The 19808-nt window shown below is 40.6% G+C and overlaps 1 protein-coding gene across 2 annotated transcripts in view; it reads right to left on the bottom strand.

The window, feature by feature from the left end:
- The window catches only part of FGF16 (fibroblast growth factor 16), a 40229-nt gene extending 21108 nt beyond the window's left edge, over nt 1-19121 (bottom strand). Inside the window, exons 1-2 of one of the 2 annotated variants that reach the window (XM_075834317.1) lie at nt 18961-19121; nt 17452-17970 (exon numbers count right to left, since the gene is read on the bottom strand). In XM_075834317.1, the coding sequence (XP_075690432.1) occupies nt 17452-17725 (274 nt within the window). In that variant the 5' untranslated portion in view covers nt 17726-17970; nt 18961-19121. Of the gene's footprint in view, nt 1-17451; nt 17975-18960 lie in introns of both variants that reach the window. The other variant, XM_075834316.1, reaches the window with a different exon arrangement.
- Between the last annotated feature and the right edge of the window lie 687 nt (nt 19122-19808).

Raw genomic sequence — 19808 nt, forward strand, 5'->3', positions numbered from 1 at the left:
CGCTGGCGCCCATTGAGCGCCACCGGCAAAAACGCTGAGAAATACGCTTTCCCTGCCTCCCATTGATGTCAATGGGAGGTCAGAGACGTAAATGCCCGAAGATAGGGCATGTCGCTTCTTTTTTCCAGGCAAAAACGCCGCAAAATACGCTTTCTCCGCCTCCCATTGAAATCAATGGGAGGCATATTTGGACATTTTTTGGCTCGTTAAAAAACGTGTAAAAAAAAACTCTGTGTGAACTGGGCCTGAACAGGGCCTTATTGTCACTTATATGCACTTGATTTATAACCAGGGTAACATTATAAAGCTCATTTGCACTCTGTGATAAAATCTTTTCTGTAAAATTCCTCTCAACAGTTCACATAATGTTTAATTGACACTGGAATAGAAATGGAACAGTAATGAGCTGGGTGACCTTATGAGTAATGCTGCAACTGATACCTAGATCCTTAACTCCCTCATTATGTACAGTGGGCTTTCATGTGCTTCCATGGTCTTGTGTTTTATTATATAATAAGGGCCCTTCTCCCTCTGATCTGCAGGTTCTAGAACTGTAACTATATTAATATTTGTTTTTGCAGAATATGCCCATGCAGCATTAAAAATTACTTTCTATGCAAGTTTGTATTTGTGTAAGGATCATCATCCGGCAAATGCATCTTTCTTCTGCAGATCATGACTTTTTCTGTTTTCTTCTCTGATCTTTAAACGACTCTACTACTACGGTAGTATATGATCAGTCATCAGGATCAGTTATACAAAATGTTTCCAAGACAGATGAGTGGATTGAGCTCATTGCATTCAGCAAAGAGTGGGAAAATTCTTTACAAAATGCTATTCACCATAATAAGGGTATGTTCACACGAGGGCGTCCGTAACGGATGAAATTACGGGGATGTTTCAGCCTGAAAACATCCCCGTAATTTCAGCCGTAACGGCATGTGCAGGCGCTTGAACGCAGCGTCCATTACGGACGTAATTGGCGCTGCTATTCATTAGAGTCAATGAATAACGACTCCAATTACGGCCAAAGAAGTGACAGGTCACTTCTTTGACGCGGGCGTCTATTTACGCGCCGTCATTTGACAGCGGCGCGTAAATATACGCCTCGTGTGAACAGACAAACGTCTGCCCATTGCTTTCAATGTGCAGATGTTTGTCAGCGCTATTGAGGCGCTATTTTCGGACGTAATTCGGGGCAAAAACGCCCGAATTACGTCTGTAATTAGTGCGTGTGAACATACCCTAAGACTTTCACTGATAGATCTATGCCTCTTCAGTGCACAATGAATGTCCAGTTGTCCACCCATGAATACCAATTTTTAAAATCTAAAATGGGTCCAATATTCTGCGCTGTATTCTGCTTTTCTTAATATATCTTTACATCGGTCCGAGCTTTGTTTTTCTGATATAGAGCTCTATGTCCTCTACACAGACAGAGGTAAAGATTACACCTCTACTGACATTTTTGTTTTAGTAAATACTTGTATTCCCCAATTGATATAAATTCTGGAGCACCTTTTCTTATAATGCTGTTCCTCTGTTATCCTTTCTGAAAATGTATGAATACATTGACAACTGGGTGTTACACTCTGTCAGCACTGACTGGACATTGTCAGACTGTGTAGGGGCACATCCCCAACCAGTAACACCCAGTTGTCAATTTATTCTTAGAGAGAGATGTGAATAGAGCTGACAGATCCTCTTTTAATAATAACATTTTGTGTGCGTGCAGCTACCCCCATCATGAGTGATATACATTTTAACTTCGTAATAAAACAGTATGCAGTAAGCTCCTACATCAGGGGTCTCAAACACGCAGCCCGTAAAGGTTTGTCATCTGCGGCCCGCTTGGCACTATAGCTAACTCGGGACAGGAGAGAGCAGGCCGAAGGAGGAATGTTCATGACGTCATGAAGGAGCGCAGTCCGTTAGTGGTGGGTGAGCAATGGCCACACAGCCCCCTGTAAATAATGCACCCCCTGTAGATATTGCCCCACACCCCCCTTGTAGAGAGTGCTATATTCGCCCCAGGCCATACCTCCCAACCGTCCCGGATTTAGCGGGACAGTCCCGGATTCTGGGCAGTATCCCGCTGTCCCGGGTGGCCAGGGATATGTCCCGCTGTCAACTGTATCTGCATCCTCAGAATGCAGATACAGTTGAACCCAATACTGAAGCAAGGAACCGTCAGCTCCCTCCTTCAGCATTAGTTCAGAGCGGATGAGCAGAGGGAGCTCACCAAGGACTCCCTTGGCACAGCACTACTTTAAGCACTGTGCCCGGGGAAGCCCTTAATGTCACTGTTCATATATGGTCAGTGGCTACTCCTGGAGCGGAATCCTCGTTGCCGATGCTCTTGCAGGGCATTCCGCTGCAGGAGTAGGCCCCGGACGTCACTGTTTATATATGGACAGTGAGATCAAGGGTTCCCTCTAGGAGCGGAATCTCCAACCTATGCTCTGGCTGGGGATTCCACTCCTAGAGGGAGTCCCAATGGCGCTATCTACAGAGGGCACTGTGGCAGTATCTACAGAGGGCATTATCTACAGAGGGCAGTGTGGCAGTATCTACAGAGGGCACTGTGGCAGTATCTACAGAGGGCACTGTGGCAGTATCTACAGAGGGCACTGTGGCAGTATCTACAGAGGGCATTATCTACAGAGGGCAGTGTGGCATTATCTACAGAGGGCAGTGTGGCATTATCTGCAGAGGGCAGTATTTACAGAGGGCACTGTGGCATTACCAACAGAGGGCACTGTGGCATTATCTTGGAGGGCTGTGGCATTATTTACGGGGGCGGGTGTGTGGCTTTATCTACGGAGGGCACTGTGGCAGTATCTACAGAAGGCACTGTGGCAGTATCTACAGAGGGCACTGTGGCAGTATCTACAGAGGGCACTGTGGAAGTATCTACAGAGGGCACTGTGGTAGTATCTACAGAGGGCACTGTGGCAGTATCTACAGAGGGCACTGTGGCAGTATCTACAGAGGGCACTGTGGCAATATCTACAGATGGCAATGTGGCATTATCTACAGAGGGCATTGTGGCACTATCTAAGAAGGGGCTGCGCAATCTTGACACTCTTTTGTCTGCCAAACGCTGCCAACTGAGCTGCCAGACTGCATTTAGCTACACCTAAACTGGAAAACTGGATTGTTAAAATAAGCATGTGGAGTAAACTCGCAAATTTCCGGTAAGTTTAAACCTAGTGGTATTGTTATAGTAATGTAGTATTATTATAGTAATGTAGTATTGTTATAGTAATGTAGTATTGTTATAGTAATGTAGTATTTGTTATAGTAATGTATTATTATAGTAATGTAGTATTATAGTAATGTAGTATTATTATAGTAATGTAGTATTTGTTATAGTAATGTAGTATTGTTATAGAAATGTAGTATTATTATAGTAATGTAGTATTGTTATAGTAATGTAGTATTTGTTATAGTAATGTAGTATTATAGTAATGTAATATTATTATAGTAAAATATTATTATAGTAATGTAGTATTATAGTAATGTAATATTATTATAGTAATGTAGTATTGTTATAGAAATGTAGTATTATTATAGTAATGTAGTATTGTTATAGTAATGTAGTATTTGTTATAGTAATGTAGTATTATAGTAATGTAGTATTATTATAGTAAAATATTATTATAGTAATGTAGTATTATAGTAATGTAATATTATTATAGTAATGTAGTATTTGTTATAGTAATGTAGTATTATTATAGTAATGTAGTATTAGTAATGTAGTATTATTATAGTAATGTAGTATTAGTAATGCAGTATTGTTATAGTAGTTCAAATAACTAAATGATTAACAATAATTTTGTATTCTATAAAACTTGAAAGTAATGCCTCCCGTCAACTTCACATTTTTTCTATGTGCGGTCCATTTACCCGACCGAGTTTGAGACCCCTGTCCTATACTCTGTCTAGTGGTGGATACAGGGGATTTGGAGCTCTGTATGAGAAAAACAGAGCTCTGCCTGATAAATAAATATATTAACCCCTTAATGACCAGCCTATTTTGGACCTTAATGACCAAACAATTTTTTACGTTTTTCAATCGTCGCATTCCAAGAGCTATAACCTTTTTATTTTTGCGTCGACATAGCTGTATAAGGTCTTGTTTTTTGCGGGACAAGTTGTATTTTTTAATAGCACCATTTTTAGGTACATATTATTTATTGATTAACTTTTATTAACTTTTTTTTGGGGGGGGGAAATAGGAAAAAAAACTGAAATTTCGCCACTCTTTTTTGCGTCCTAAATCTACACCGTTTACCGTGTGGTATAAATAACACAATAACTTTATTCAGCGGGTTGTTACGATTGCAACGATACCAAATATGTATAGTTTTTTTTATGTTTTACTACTTTTACACAGTAAAAACGCTTTTTTTTCAAAATTATTTGTTTTTGTGTCTCCATATTTGAAGAGCCGTAACGTTTTTATTTTTTCGCTGATGCGGTTGTATGAGGGCTTTTTTTTTGCGTGACGACTTGTAGTTTTTATTGGTACCATTTTGGATTAGATGCGACTTTTTGATCACTTTTTAATCACATTTTTTTAAAGTCAGGATTCACAGAAAACAGCAATTTTTCTATCGTTTTTTATTTAATTTTTTACAGCGTTCACCGTGCGGGTTAAGTAATGTAACAGCTTTATAGTCGGGGTCGTTACGGACGCGGCGATACCAAATATGTGTAAATTTTTTACTTTATTTTGGTTTTTTAATAGTAAAGCAGTTTGTAAGGGGAAAAAGTGGGTTTTTCATTTTTTTTTCACATTTTTTTTAAATTTACTTTATTACATTTTTTTACTAGTCCCACTAGGGGACTATAATATGCGATTCTCCGATCGCTATTATAATACACTGCAATACTTCTGTATTGCAGTGTATTATGCCTGTCCGTTTAAAACGGACAGGCATCTGCTAGGTCATGCCTCCGGCATGATCTAGCAGGCATTCACTCCAGGCTGACCTGGGGGCTTTTATTAGACCCCCGGCTGCCATTAGAGACACAGACACTCGGCGATCGTATCGCCGGGTGTCGGTGGGGGAGAGAGGGAGCTCCCTCCCTCTCTCCAAAACCACTCAGATGCGGTGCTCGCTATTGAGCACCGCATCTGAGGGGTTAAACGGGTGAGATCGATACTAATATCGATCTCACCCGGCAGAGCAGGGACGCTCCCAGCCCTCAGCTGCCTCTGGCAGCTGAGAGCAGGGAGATTTGACAGGTCCCTGCTCTGTTTACTTATTCCGATGCCGCGACGTAAAAAGTCTATGGCATCGGAATAAGGCCCGTTAGTGACCGACGTAGAAACACGATGGGCCGGTCACTAACGGGTTAAGGAATTAATCATAATACAATTTTAAACCTAAGAAAGACAGATTTACTAAGCTAAATGCTCCAGAATTCTAGATAATTTTGTGCCCCCCAAAAAGCTGGCATACATTCCTTGCGCTTCACTAGAAGGTTTTGAAACCTGTCTTGAAAAGGGTGTGTGACTTAACAGGAAAGGGCGTGGCTTAAAATGTGCCAAAATTGTTCTAAGATATGCCAACCAAGAGGTGGTGGAAGTGGTTGTGTAAGGAAGAGAAAAGTATCTAACATGTCTAGCAAGATGTGCCAAATTTATCATACAACATGAACCACAGTGATAAAGTTGGCGCATTTTCTGCCTGCTGGGTCTATACAATACATTCAGAAAGTCTTCAGACCCTTTACATTTTTTTCACATTTTGTTATATTGACGCCTTGTGCTAAAATAATAAAAAATAATTCAAGTTTTTCCCATCATTCTGCACTCAATACCCCATAATGACAAAGTGAAAACAGAATGTTAGTAATCTTTGCTAATTTATTGAAAAGGAAAAAACTAAAATTTTACATAAGTATTCAGACCCTTTACTCAGTACTTAGTTGGCAGCAATAACAGCCTCTAGTCTTCTTGGGTAGGATGCCACAAGATTTGCACACCTGGATTTGGGGATTTTCTGCCATTCTTCTCTGCAGATCCTCTCAAGCTCTGTCAGGTTGGATGGGGACAGTCGGTGGACAGCCATTTTCAAGTCTCTCCAGAGATGTTCGATTGGGTTCAAGTCAAGGCTCTGGCTGCGCCACTCGAGGACATTCACAGAGTTGTCCCTAAGCCGCTCCTGTGTTGTCTTGGCTGTGTGCTTAGAGTCATTGTCTTGTTAGAAGGTGAACCTTCAGCCCAGTCTGAGGTCATGAACACTCTGGATCAGGTTTTCATTAACATTATCTCTGTACTTTGCTCCATCCATCTTTCCCTCAACCCTGACCAGTCTCCCCTTCCCAGCTGCTGAAAAACACCCCCACAACATGGATAGTATTGGGCAGGTGATGAGCAGTGCCTGGTTTCCTACAGACATGCATTTCTTACCAAGGCCCTTCTCCCCCGATTACTCAGTTTGGTGGGGCGGCCAGCTCTAGGAAGAGTCCTGGTTGTTCCAAACTTGCTGCCCCTGTGCTTTTGATATGTATTGTCAGCTATGAGGGTATGTTCACACGATAGCAGGCATTTACGTGTGAAAAGACAGACTGTTTTCAAGAGAAAACAGCTGCCTCGTTTCACACGTAAATGCTCCTCCTCGTATTATGCGAGGCGTCTGTGACGCTCATAAATCTTGAGCTGCTCTTCATTGAGTTCAATGAAGAACGGCTCAAATTACGTTGCAAAGAAGTGCCCTGCACTTCTTTGCCGAGGCAGTCAATTTACGCTTCGTCGTTTGACAGCTGTCAAACGACGACGCGTAAATTACAGGTCGTCTGCACAGCACGTCGGCAAACCCATTCAAATGAATTGGCAGATGTTTGCCGACGTATTGGAGCCGTATTTTCAGGCGTAAATCGAGGTATAATACGCCTAGTTTACGTCTGAAAATAGGTCATGTGAACCCAGCCTAAGACCTCATATGGACAGGGGTGTGTCTTTCCAAATCATGTCCAATCAAATGAATTTACTACAGGTGGACTCCAATCAAGGTGTAGAAATATTTCAAAGATGATCCAGAAGAAAAGGAGGTCCCCAGAGCAAAATTTAAAGTGTCATAGCAAACAGTCTGAATAATTATGTCCATGCGAAATATGCGTTTTTAATTTTTAATAAATTTGCAAAAATGTCTAAAATTCTGTTTTCACTTTGTCATTATGGGGTATTGAGTACAGAATGATGGGAAAAAACTTGGTTCTTTTTTTCTTTTAGCACAACGCCTCAACACAACAAAATGTTAAAAAAGTGAAAGAGTTTGAAGACTTTCTGAATGCTCTGTAAGTCTGACCCATGTTTTTTTTTTAAAGGTGAATTTTCACTGTAAGCATCAATTTCTGGTTTTGACACGGATTAATCTTAGGTTTTCCACATATATCTGTTAAAAAATTGTATTAATAATGCACACTGAGATGAGGAATGACATAACTTGACTTGAGTCAGTTGTTGCTAGGGATACCCTGACAAACCGCTACATCGCTGGAGTTCTGGGTTCAAATCAAACCAAGAAGAACATCTGCATGGAGTTTGTATGTTTTCCTTATGTTTACGTGGGTTTCTTCTGGGTACACTGGTTTCCTCCCCCACTTCTAAAAACATACAGATAGGGAATTTAGATTGTGAGCCCCATTGGGACAGTGAGTGAAGACAACTTCTGTACAGCGCTGTGGAATATGTTGGCACTATATAAGTAATAAACATTAGGTTGTCAGGCAGTATGTCCCGAACAACCAATTTGTCTCAGATCACTTAGTTCTTCAGCTTAAGGCAGAATTAGCACTAAACTGACGAGAGAAGGGTCAAGAAGGCCTGACATTAGCAAACCACACTTTTCTCTTCTGGCCATATTCAGATTTTTCTTTTTTATCTTTAAATAAATTTAAGTTGTGAATTTTATTGGGACCCATGACTATAATATGATAAGTCCCATCACATGGTCACCGAAAAACTCAATGTTTATAAAAAATCAAATCAGGAAAAAAATTCACTGTGACTTTAATTTAATAATAGTCAAAAATGAAAGAGACGTTTAATAAAGTGGCGAAGTTTCAGACTTCTCTTTCGATTTTACACAGTACAATGTTCTTTCAAGACAAAGAGAATTCTGTTGGACTCAACATAATTTGGTGTGATCATGTATTACATGGTTTCCGTTTTAATTAAATGGGCGCCATGTAGGACCAAATTTTCCCTGAAGTGGCCACAGCACACAGGCTCCGCAAGTGACAGCAGCTGTTCACCCAGGGTTAGCAAAGTTGTAATAGCAGCGATCAGCTGATCAATGGGAAGATTCATTTTTAAAGGACAATCCCTTTAAGTAAGACTCCGTTAACAATATGCATTTTGATGCACGTTTTGCATGCAGTTTTTATAAGGAAAAACTAGTAGTGGAGGCTAAAAGTGAATGAAGAGAAGAGAAATTAAAAGGTTTATTCTTTTTTTTAAATCCATTTTAATTTACAAAAATGACATCACAATGAAAAGAATGTAAGTTGTGAGGATTCAGCAGCTACGCACCATAACCTGACTACTAAGGGCACGGCCAGACGTGGCGGAATTGCTGTGGAATTCCGCTGCGGACCATTTCTCCATTGGTTTCCACGCCTTTTTAGTTATGTTCGTGCAGACATTGCGGACAACTCCGCTGCGGACCATAGACTGCGGTGCGGAATTTGGTGTCCGCAGCATACACTGGCTGTTGCGGAATTTTTCCATTGACTTCAATGGAGTTTCAAAATGACGCAATGAAATCCACAGATGTTATGTGTGTTGCGTTGCGTATTGGTTTTACCAACAGGATATTTCTTCATTCTGGCTGGACCTATGTGTTTCGAAGTCTATAGCCAGACTGAGATTAAATGTTTTAAAAAGAGAGCAGGTTGAACTCTTCACCTGAATCCGCAACGACTAATCCGCAGCAATTTACTTCACATTTTAGTCAAAGGTTCAAAGGAATCTGCATTGATGTGGACAGTGTCTGCAGATATACGCCACGTCTGGCCATTCCCTAACAGTATATAAAAAAATGGAGCACTGTTATACACTATATTGATACGGCATGGTGCACCTAACCAACATGAGCTGAACTCTGACCATTAAGTTCTATTTCCCCCTTCTAGACATAGATCACTACAACTAACATAATCTAAACGGAAGCTGCCCATGTACATTAATAGCAGACTGTAATATTTCTCCTAAGAAATGTAATAGATAGTGACATCAATATTGAAGAATGGTAAACCATGGCTTTACCACTCCTGCCTACCCAGCTTTCCTGGGCTGGAAAATGCAGCCTTTTTATGTATGTAGTTAGTAAAAGTTTTGGTTCCAATCATATAAATTTCTTCTACTGGTCACATGTTTCCTGCTCTGACCACCGCCATGTCTAATGCATTGTGACATGACTGTATGTCACCCATATACATTAAGATGTAGTATACAGATACATGACACTACACCTACTGCCCATGACCTGACTACTTTACTCCAAACCACCAAAGCTCCATCATGATAAGGTCCTACTGGACTCCATTCCGGCACAATAAAGCAGTGTGCTGCCTGTTCTGAGCTGTTGTATAAGACATATTCATAATGTATTTCAATGATATTTAAAATTTCAGACTGAGGAGTGAAGATTATTTAACTTTATAGTCATGTATTCAGAATTTGCAGACCGCTTATCAGATTTTATGAGCGTTAGGTTAGTGGGTCCAAAACTCTCAAGAGGTGCAGATTTTTCTACTATACTTTTCTCTGTGTAGGTTCCATTCCTGGTTTTGACCTCCAAATACTGATGCAAAATACTGACCTAAATACTGCCATGTGAAAGAGGCCTTAGGAATGGTCCAGAGGACAGCATAGTATCAGAGATCTATGCACACTATATACAATAGGATACGTCAGTTATGTGAAAAGATACCATTTTTCTAAAATGTTACATTTTCCATGAATTTTAAGAATTGTATTTTTTAAAGATAGACTAAAAATCTTTTTGGAAAGCTCCTGTGCTATTTGGTGTTTGAAAAAAAAATACCAATAGCTGGTACACAGTAACATGACATGTTGTGATGCCACAAGTTACAATAAAGTGCTATAAAATGTTGTGAAATTAGTTTTTCCGTTTTATGTAAGAAAATATTAATCATTGTATAATAAAGAATTATGCAACTGTACTATAATATACAATGGCTCAGATTTACTAAGACTGGCGTCTCATATGCTCGCTATATTTTAGGCCAGTTTCTGTCATAAATTATAGTAAATCTGTCGGGCCACTTGTGTTTACTCCCCTCTGGCTAAGTCTTGGCCACTTTTTTAGAAGTACAGTGAGCGGTGGAAAATGGCAAAAAGTTGCAAATTATTGTGCCATAATTTTGCGACTTTTTAATGCCATAACACTGGCGCACAGCCATTCTTAAAATCCCCCTTTGTGTTTCAACTCATCATTATTTTCAATATATCTGCTTGCTACATTCAGACATGAAAAAAAAAAAACAGACCTAAGGGCGGGTTCACACATGGCGGAATTGCACTTAAATTCCGCTGCGGACACTCCGCAGCGTTAATCCGCAGCGGAGCCGTTTCTACATTGACTTTCACTTTAATTTCGCAGTGTTCGTTTACACGATGCGTACAATTCCGCTGCGGAGCATAGGCTGCGGAGCGGAATTTGGTGTCCGCAGCATGCTCTGTCTGTTGCGGAGCAGTGGCGGACTCATGGCGGAATTTCTCCATTGACTTCAATGGAGATTCAAAGTTCCGCAATGAAGTCCGCAGCTGTCATGTACATGTCATGTGTGCTGCGGATGCGTCTTGCTTTTTTTACTTGACATTTCTTCATTCTGGCTGGACCTATGTATTTCTAGGTCTACAGCCAGACTGAGGAAGTCAATGGGGCTCCCGTAATGACGGGAGCGTTGCTAGGAGACGTCAGTAAATAGTCACTGTCCAGGGTGCTGAAAGAGTTAAGCGATCGGCAGTAACTGTTTCTGCACCCGGGACAGTGACTACCGATCTCAATATACATGTATCTGTAAAAAAAAATGAAGTTCGTACTTACCGAGAACTCCCTGTTTCTGTCTCCAGTCCGGCCTCCCAGGATGACGTTTCAGAGTAAGTGACGGCTGCAGCCAATCACAGGCCAAGCACAGGCTGCAGCGGTCACATGGACTGGCGCGTCATCCAGGGAGGTCGGGCTGGATGCCGAAGGAGGGACGCGTCATAAAGACAACGGGCGGTAAGTATGAATTTCTTTTACTTTCACTAGGGAAAGTGCTGTCCCTTCTCTCTATCCTGCACTGATAGGGAGAAGGGAAGCACTTTTCCCGCAGTCCGCAGCAGCTAGTCCGCATCAATTTTCTGCACATTTTGTGCAGATCCGCAGCCGTAATCCGCAACCCGGATTAGGTGCGGCATTGATGCGGACAGTTGCGGAGGAATTCCGCCATGTGTGGTCATGCCCTAATAATTCTCATAGCTGAAAGTTTGCTACAGTTATATCCCGTCTAGCTCTCTAAACACCAGCACAGCACAGATCTGTATCCTTTCCTGATGTTTGCTACAATGTACAAATCTGTGTAAAATGTATCAGCCTGGAGTCCCTGCTGTTTAAAGGGAACCCGTCACTGACACAATGCTGCCCTTTCTGAGGGCAGCATAAATTAGTGACAGACACGCCGATTTCAGCGGTCAGTCACTCATGTCTGATAGTTTAGCGATTTAGTATAACTTACATTTTGAATGTTGCAGTGCGATCCGAGCACTGGGGGGCAGGAGTCCGGCGTGTTTATAAGCTATCGCACCCCCCCATGCACAGTAATAGAAAGAAAGCTGTTAATCATCGGAAGCCCGGCGGTGGGAGCGGCAGCTCATGAATACGCCGGACTCCTTCCTCCCAAGGCTTGCATCACACTGCAACATCTAAAGTGGAAGTAATCCGGAGATACTAAACTAATCAGAAATGCGTGACAGACCGCTAAAATCAGTGTGTCTGTCACTACTTTATGATGCCCTCAAAAAGGGCAGCACAAAGTCAGTGACAGGCTCTCTTTAAATCACAGAAGATTGCCTAGACTCAACTCAATATAACTGTAGCAAATTCTCAGCTGTGAAAATTATATAGCATTTAAGGGTTCTCAGCCCCTGAATCTATTTCAATTCTCTGACAACAAACAGAAATGTTGTAAATAGTGATGAATTGAAACGAAGTATATTATTGTGGTTGAACACACAAAACACATAAATATATATATATAATTTTTTTCACTGGTGCATGTATACATGTAACAAATATGTATGGAGCAGCCCGAGGTTTATGAGAAATATATAAAGTGCATTGGCAGTGGGAAGATAGAAAGCCTGGACCTTGCTCTGTAATTCCAGAAAGGAATCCGGGGAGGGCAAGACCTGGGATGAGTTGACTAATCCCAGACATTCCTGAAAATGTTTTTGTACACCTGCAAAAAAAAGGGAAGTTGGAAAAAAGAGTCTGACATTTCTTGAAAATGAGCACATTTGTTTAGCATTTCAATTCTACTCAAGCGGAAACTGGAATAAAGAGATGATTTATATTAATCGTGTAATTAGTTTTGTATGTGGCAATGGCGGCGGTGTTTCTGGGTTGGTATGCAGGTTGGCAGGGAAGGGGTTAACCCTTTCCTTGCCAGATCGGGCCCACAAGGCATCACAGGATGGTGATGTGAGAACAGACATCTAGAGGAAGGACACCTGTTTCCTCTTGGGTGGGTCGCAGACCATGGGAGCATGGGAGAGGGTCACTGCAAATTCTCTTTAATGGAGGCACACCTTAAACATGGGTTAACTGTTTCATCAAAGTCCCAACAGAGCTATGCCTTACATATGAACTATGGGGCCATTTCTATTACTTGTCTCAGCAATGTACATCCATAGAAATTATTTAATAACAGAACAATGAATTACGGGGTAATTGATAGAATCTTTGTTTATAAGAAACATACTGATATGATGGTGCTACATAAGCAAGAGGAAATAAGTAAGGAAGGTATAGACAAAATTACCGTATTTGTTTTCATTAGGTGCAGGAAATAGGAACTTTGAAGGTTTGTCCTAGAAAGTAACACGTGAAGCTAATTTTCAATAAAATCATATGATGTTTATTTACTCTGTTAAATTTATGACATAATTAAAAGCAACAAAAAAAACTTAAATGAACCAGTGATTTTTCTGAAGCATTGCTGGTGGATATATTTAAGGTTTATATGATATAACCAAGCCGATTCAGCATCATAACAATGAGCAAGTCATGTCATTGCTTGATGAACTATCCCGACAGATAGAAAGGCTCAGGAAATGTGGTAGGTTAATTGGCTTCCTATGAATGTGTTTGTTTATGTCTGAGATAGGGAGATTAGATTGAGTTGTATTTGGGACTGTTGCAAGGGAAGACATATTATATGTGTGCCCTGTGCACTTGCACACGCTCTCAGAAGGTAAGGTGGAAAAGATCCATACTGAATTTCATAGCTCACAATTACTGATGGATTCTTAGAGAGACAAAAGGGGGTGCTCTAGAATGATCTACAGGAGAGCAGTTTTTGTCCGCCACTGGAATGATGCGACCATGAGTGAGTATAATCTGTGTACATCGCTGTGGAATATGTTGGCCCTATACAAATAATTACAGTATTAGACTGGCCAAGTTTGAGTAACATAGCACATTACCTCCTGAGGAATCAAAGGACAAGAGGATTTAAAAAGATTCCCTCATCTCCACCCATAATACAATATCATTTACTCCAGGGTCATAGTAGCACGTAGTGTAGGTTATATGTGTCTAGTCTGTCCCAGCATTTCATTCAGTTGATTTAGGTGAGATGTGTAGCTACAAAACTAGTAATGAATAGGGTGCAATAACATAGGTTGCGATAAATTCAAATACAGAATGCCGGCATGTCCAGGATATTCCCCGATACCAGAACATTCCAGGATATTCCTCTATACCAGAACATGTCAGGATATTCCTCTATACCAGAACATGTCAGGATATTCCTCTATACCAGAACATTCCAGGATATTCCTCTATACCAGAACATGTCAGGATATTCCTCTATACCAGAACATGTCAGGATATTCCTCTATACCAGAACATACCATGATATTCCTCTATACCAGAACATACCAGGATATTCCTAAATACCAGTACATGTCAGGATATTCCTCTATACCAGAACATATCAGGATATTCCTCTATACCAGAACATACCAGGATATTCCTCTATACCAGAACATACCATGATATTCCTATATACCAGAACATGCCAAGATATTCCTCTATACCAGAACATACCAGGAGACTCCTCTATACCAGAACATACCAGGAGACTCTTCTATACCAGAACATAGCAGGAGACCCCTCTATACCAGAACATAGCAGGAGACCCCTCTACACCAGAACATACCAGGAGACTCCTCTATACCAGAACATACCAGGATATTCCTCTATACCAGAACATGCCAGGATTTCCTTTATACCAGAGCATACCAGGATACTCCCACATACCAGGAGACTCCTCTATACCGGAACATATCAGGATATTCATCTATACCAGAACATACCAGGATATTCCTCTATACCGGAACATACCAGGATATTCCTCTATACCAGAACATGCCAGGATATTCCTCTATACCAGAACATGCCAGGATATTCCTCTATACCAGAACATACCAGGATACTCCTACATACCAGGAAACTCCTCTATACCAGAACATATCAGGATATTCCTCTATACCAGAACATACCAGGATATTCCTCTATACCAGAACATGCCAGGATATTCCTCTATACCAGAACATACCAGGAGAGTCCTCTATACCAGAACATACCAGGATATTCCTCTATACCAGAACATGCCAGGATATTCCTCTATACCAGAACATACCAGGATATTCCTCTATAACAGAACATACCAGGAGAGTCCTCTATACCAGAACATAGCAGGATATTCCTCTATACCAGAACATAGCAGGATATTCCTCTATACCAGAACACACCAGGACACTCCCCTATACCAGAACATAGCAGGATACTTCTCCATACCAGAATATGCCAGGATACTCCTACATACCAGGAGACTCCTCTATACCAGAACATGCTAGGTACTCCCCTATACCAGGACATGCCAGGATATTCCTCTATACCAGAACATGTCAGGATATTCCTCTATACCAGAACATACCATGATATTCCTCTATACCAGAACATGTCAGGATATACCTCTATACCAGAACATACCAGGATATTCCTCTATGCCAGAACATACCAGGATATTGCTCTATACCAGAACATACCAGGATATTCCTAAATACCAGTACATGTCAGGATATTCCTCTATACCAGAACATGTCAGGATATACCTCTATACCAGAACATACCAGGATATTCCTCTATGCCAGAACATACCAGGATATTGCTCTATACCATAACATACCAGGATATTCCTAAATACCAGTACATGTCAGGATATTCCTCTATACCAGAACATATCAGGATATTCCTCTATACCAGAACATACCAGGATATTCCTCTATACCAGAACATACCATGATATTCCTCTATACCAGAACATGCCAAGATATTCCTCTATACCAGAACATACCAGGAGACTCCTCTATGCCAGAACATACCAGGATATTCCTCTATGCCAGAACATACCAGGATATTGCTCTATACCAGAACATACCAGGATATTCCTAAATACCAGTACATGTCAGGATATTCCTCTATACCAGAATATATCAGGATATTCCTCTATACCAGAACATACCAGGATATTCCTCTATACCAGAACATGTCAGGATATTCCTCTATACCAGAACATGTCAGGATATTCCTCTATACCAGAACATGTCAGGATATTCCTCTATACCAGAACATACCAGGATATTCCTCTATACCAGAACATACCAGGATATTCCTCTATACCAGAACATACCAGGATATTCCTCTATACCAGAACATGCCAAGATATTCCTCTATACCAGAACATACCAGGAGACTCCTCTATGCCAGAACATACCAGGATATTCCTCTATGCCAGAACATACCAGGATATTCCTAAATACCAGTACATGTCAGGATATTCCTCTATACCAGAACATGTCAGGATATTCCTCTATACCAGAACATGTCAGGATATTCCTCTATACCAGAACATGTCAGGATATTCCTCTATACCAGAACATACCAGGATATTCCTCTATACCAGAACATACCAGGATATTCCTCTATACCAGAACATGTCAGGATATTCCTCTATACCAGAACATGTCAGGATATTCCTCTATACCAGAACATACCAGGATATTCCTCTATGCCAGAACATACCAGGATATTGCTCTATACCAGAACATACCAGGATATTCCTAAATACCAGTACATGTCAGGATATTCTTCTATACCAGAACATACCAGGATATTCCTCTATACCAGAACATACCAGGATATTCCTCTATACCAGAACATACCAGGATATTCCTCTATACCAGAACATACCAGGATATTGCTCTATACCAGTACATGTCAGGATATTCCTCTATACCAGAACATGTCAGGATATTCCTCTATACCAGAACATACCAGGAGACTCCTCTATACCAGAACATACCATGATATTCCTCTATACTGGAACATACCAGGATATTCCTCTATACCAGAACATACCAGGATATTGCTCTATACCAGTACATGTCAGGATATTCCTCTATACCAGAACATGTCAGGATATTCCTCTATACCAGAACATACCAGGATATTCCTCTATACCAGAACATACCAGGAGACTCCTCTATACCAGAACATACCATGATATTCCTCTATACTGGAACACACCAGGATATTCCTCTATACTAGAACACACCAGGATGTTAAAATTAAGTATAAAGCAAATAGAAAACGTTTCATTATAAAGCAAAAACTAGCAATCTAATAAACCAAACCAAGAAAACTTTTGCTAAAACTACAGGATAAGTTGTTTCCTTTACTGACAAAAAATGTTAAATATCTAATGCCCTTTATTTCTTTTATCTGACACATCAATATACTGTGTCTTATAAATACAAGAATAAGTTCTTCATATTAGTTATTATATATAATACCTCTATATTTAATCTGTTCTTGATTTACATCATGTTGTAGAAACTTACAATTTGTAGTTTTATTAACGGCACTGGATTTAGGATTTTAAAAGAATTTGGAAGTTGTAATAAGAACTTTGAACTTTTTTTCTTATGAATAGAGCCCAAACCATCTGTTCCTTTAAATAACTAGCAGAAAATGCATGTAAATAAAGTTATTATAGCCTGTCAAATGAAAATATCGCAGAAGACAAATTGCTACAAGAGAAAATGTAATATCTGTAGAAACCACAGGGGAATCTTACCAAATCTGCTGTAGTCCAACCTTGTTCCATGCACGGTACCATTTGGGAAGATCTCCAGGTGAAAGCCAGTCCTGCAGTAGAGCTGCCTTCTCCTCAGGATGCCCTTAAGGTGAGCAAAATCAGTGGGAGAACCTCGTTGCAGTCTCCCTTCTATCTGACCCAGTCTTTCATTCAGAAACCCAGGAGAGTCAGCTAAAGGAACATTCCCAAGAGATGAAGAAAATCCATGCAAATCTATATCCAGAGATGCCAAAAAGCCACCAACTTCAGCCATGGCAAGAGATGACGGGGATGAGTTGTCAATGCAAGTCCCTCAGACTTTATATGAAAAAGCAAGAAGGGAACTTTGTGAATCAATCAGATTAGGAATGTGCTGTTGATTTCCATCAACTTGTCAATGCCTCTTGGTTCCAGCAGCCCCTCTGTGTAGATGTGTCCACAAGTGACCTTGTTCCAGTGGGGAATTGAAGTCTTGTCCCTCTTCATTAATCTCCTCTTGCTTTTCATAGCTGGGTCTGTCTAGCTAAGAGATGAAAACTGCACTTTATATACATAACACACTCCCCTTAACTTTGACTTACTGGATATTTAAATACAAGCCACACCTCATTATTATTCCCCCTGGCTAAACCTTTTTTTTTTTTTTCCTCTGATCCATTTAGTTCTTTTTGGAGAAAAAAAAAATGTTGCACTCCCTCCTTTATTATAAGAAAGGAAAAATGTGCACATGGCAGTGAGGCAGAACAGTTTCTGGCAAAGTCCCTGATGAAATCATGTGTGTGTGTGTGTGTGACCTGAGTGTTGTACACAAATCAGCCTCCACTCACACACTCCACATAGGTGTCTGTTCACACACACCCAACAACTGCATTGTGCAAAGAGCAGGACTCAGTGCATATCAATGGGACAAGGGATCGCTTGAAAAATGATACAGCATAGTTTATGGTTTGATATTTTTCAAGCCACTAGAATGAATATATATATATATATATATATATATATATATATATATATATATATAGATAGATAGATAGATAGATAGATAGATAGATAGATACACTGCATATGTGAGATAGTTAGACCTTTTTCATGTTGGGAACAGGTGTTTCCCCCAGATCATTTGTGCCCTGTGATACTGGGACTGGGACTGGGACTGCAGCTGTCTGGGGAAACTCAAGAAAGAGACTAAGGACAGAAGGAAAACTGAGACAAATAATGTGACTGACTGATCCCAAGTGATAAGCCTATGGGGTGATGAAACAATTCTGTCTCCACTTAAATAATACACATGGTAATTAAACCAGACTCCTATGCAGTGGCTATATGTTATTTGACATGTATGTAAGTGTAACATGTATGTGCATTTCTGCTGGCTGGGTAAGTAGGGGCAGTATGCTTGCAGCTGTATTGCTTACAATATCTATAAGTGTAGAGTAGATTAAATGCAATCAAACCCCCCATCAATGCACACTCATCTTCTGCCTGCCTGTATAGTGTATATGATCTTACCAGTGAGTGTGAGAGGAGGATGCGGCCACTAGACGGCGCTGTTGTTCATTTCTTCCCTGCTTCACCTGCAGACGTCTTGCCGGAGCCGCCGTTCTGTGGAGCTGCTTCGCTGGAGAACGTCGTCTTCCTTCCTCGGCGCTTTTGGGAACTGCTTGGGTCCTGTTGCAATCAGGTGTCAGCCCATATGTAAAACTCCGACTGGAGGGCAGGCACAGTGGTCTCTAGGGAGGAGTCGCACAACATTCCATAGACCGGGGAAATAGCATTTACATGCTGAACACAACATTTCTACAACCACATCCAGGAATAAATAATAGGACATGTGAATAATCTCAATTGCACTTCTTGAAAATATCGTTTGCATGTACAGATTCCTGCTGCATACTCTTCTGGTTGCTGTGCTTCATAACTCCATCAGCTAATACCTGAAAAAACAAAACCCCCAGACCAACATGTAAAGTATGTTATAATGTTTCTGGAAAAAAATGAAATAATAATTATATTAATATCTTTCCGCAGCAAGCAAGAATGAGACTTAATGCTCTGAACATCACGGCAGCTAACATTGCATATCTGTCCGTCTGTCCGTCCGTCCGTCTATCTATCTATCTATCTATCTATCTATCTATCTATCTATCTATCTATCTATCTATCTATCTATCTATCTATCTATCTATCTATCTATCTATCTATCATCTGTAGTGATCATTAGAGAAAACTCCAAATCTTTTACTTTTCTACAATGGGAATGATGGGAACCCAATAGTTAAAGGGGCTCCCCCACTGTAGTGTTTGATGACATGCTGAGAGGACAGGTAATGAAGCACTGGATCCCCACCGATCTTGAG

This window comes from Rhinoderma darwinii, chromosome 8, assembly GCF_050947455.1.
Source record: "Rhinoderma darwinii isolate aRhiDar2 chromosome 8, aRhiDar2.hap1, whole genome shotgun sequence".
Classification (NCBI taxonomy): domain Eukaryota; kingdom Metazoa; phylum Chordata; class Amphibia; order Anura; family Rhinodermatidae; genus Rhinoderma; species Rhinoderma darwinii.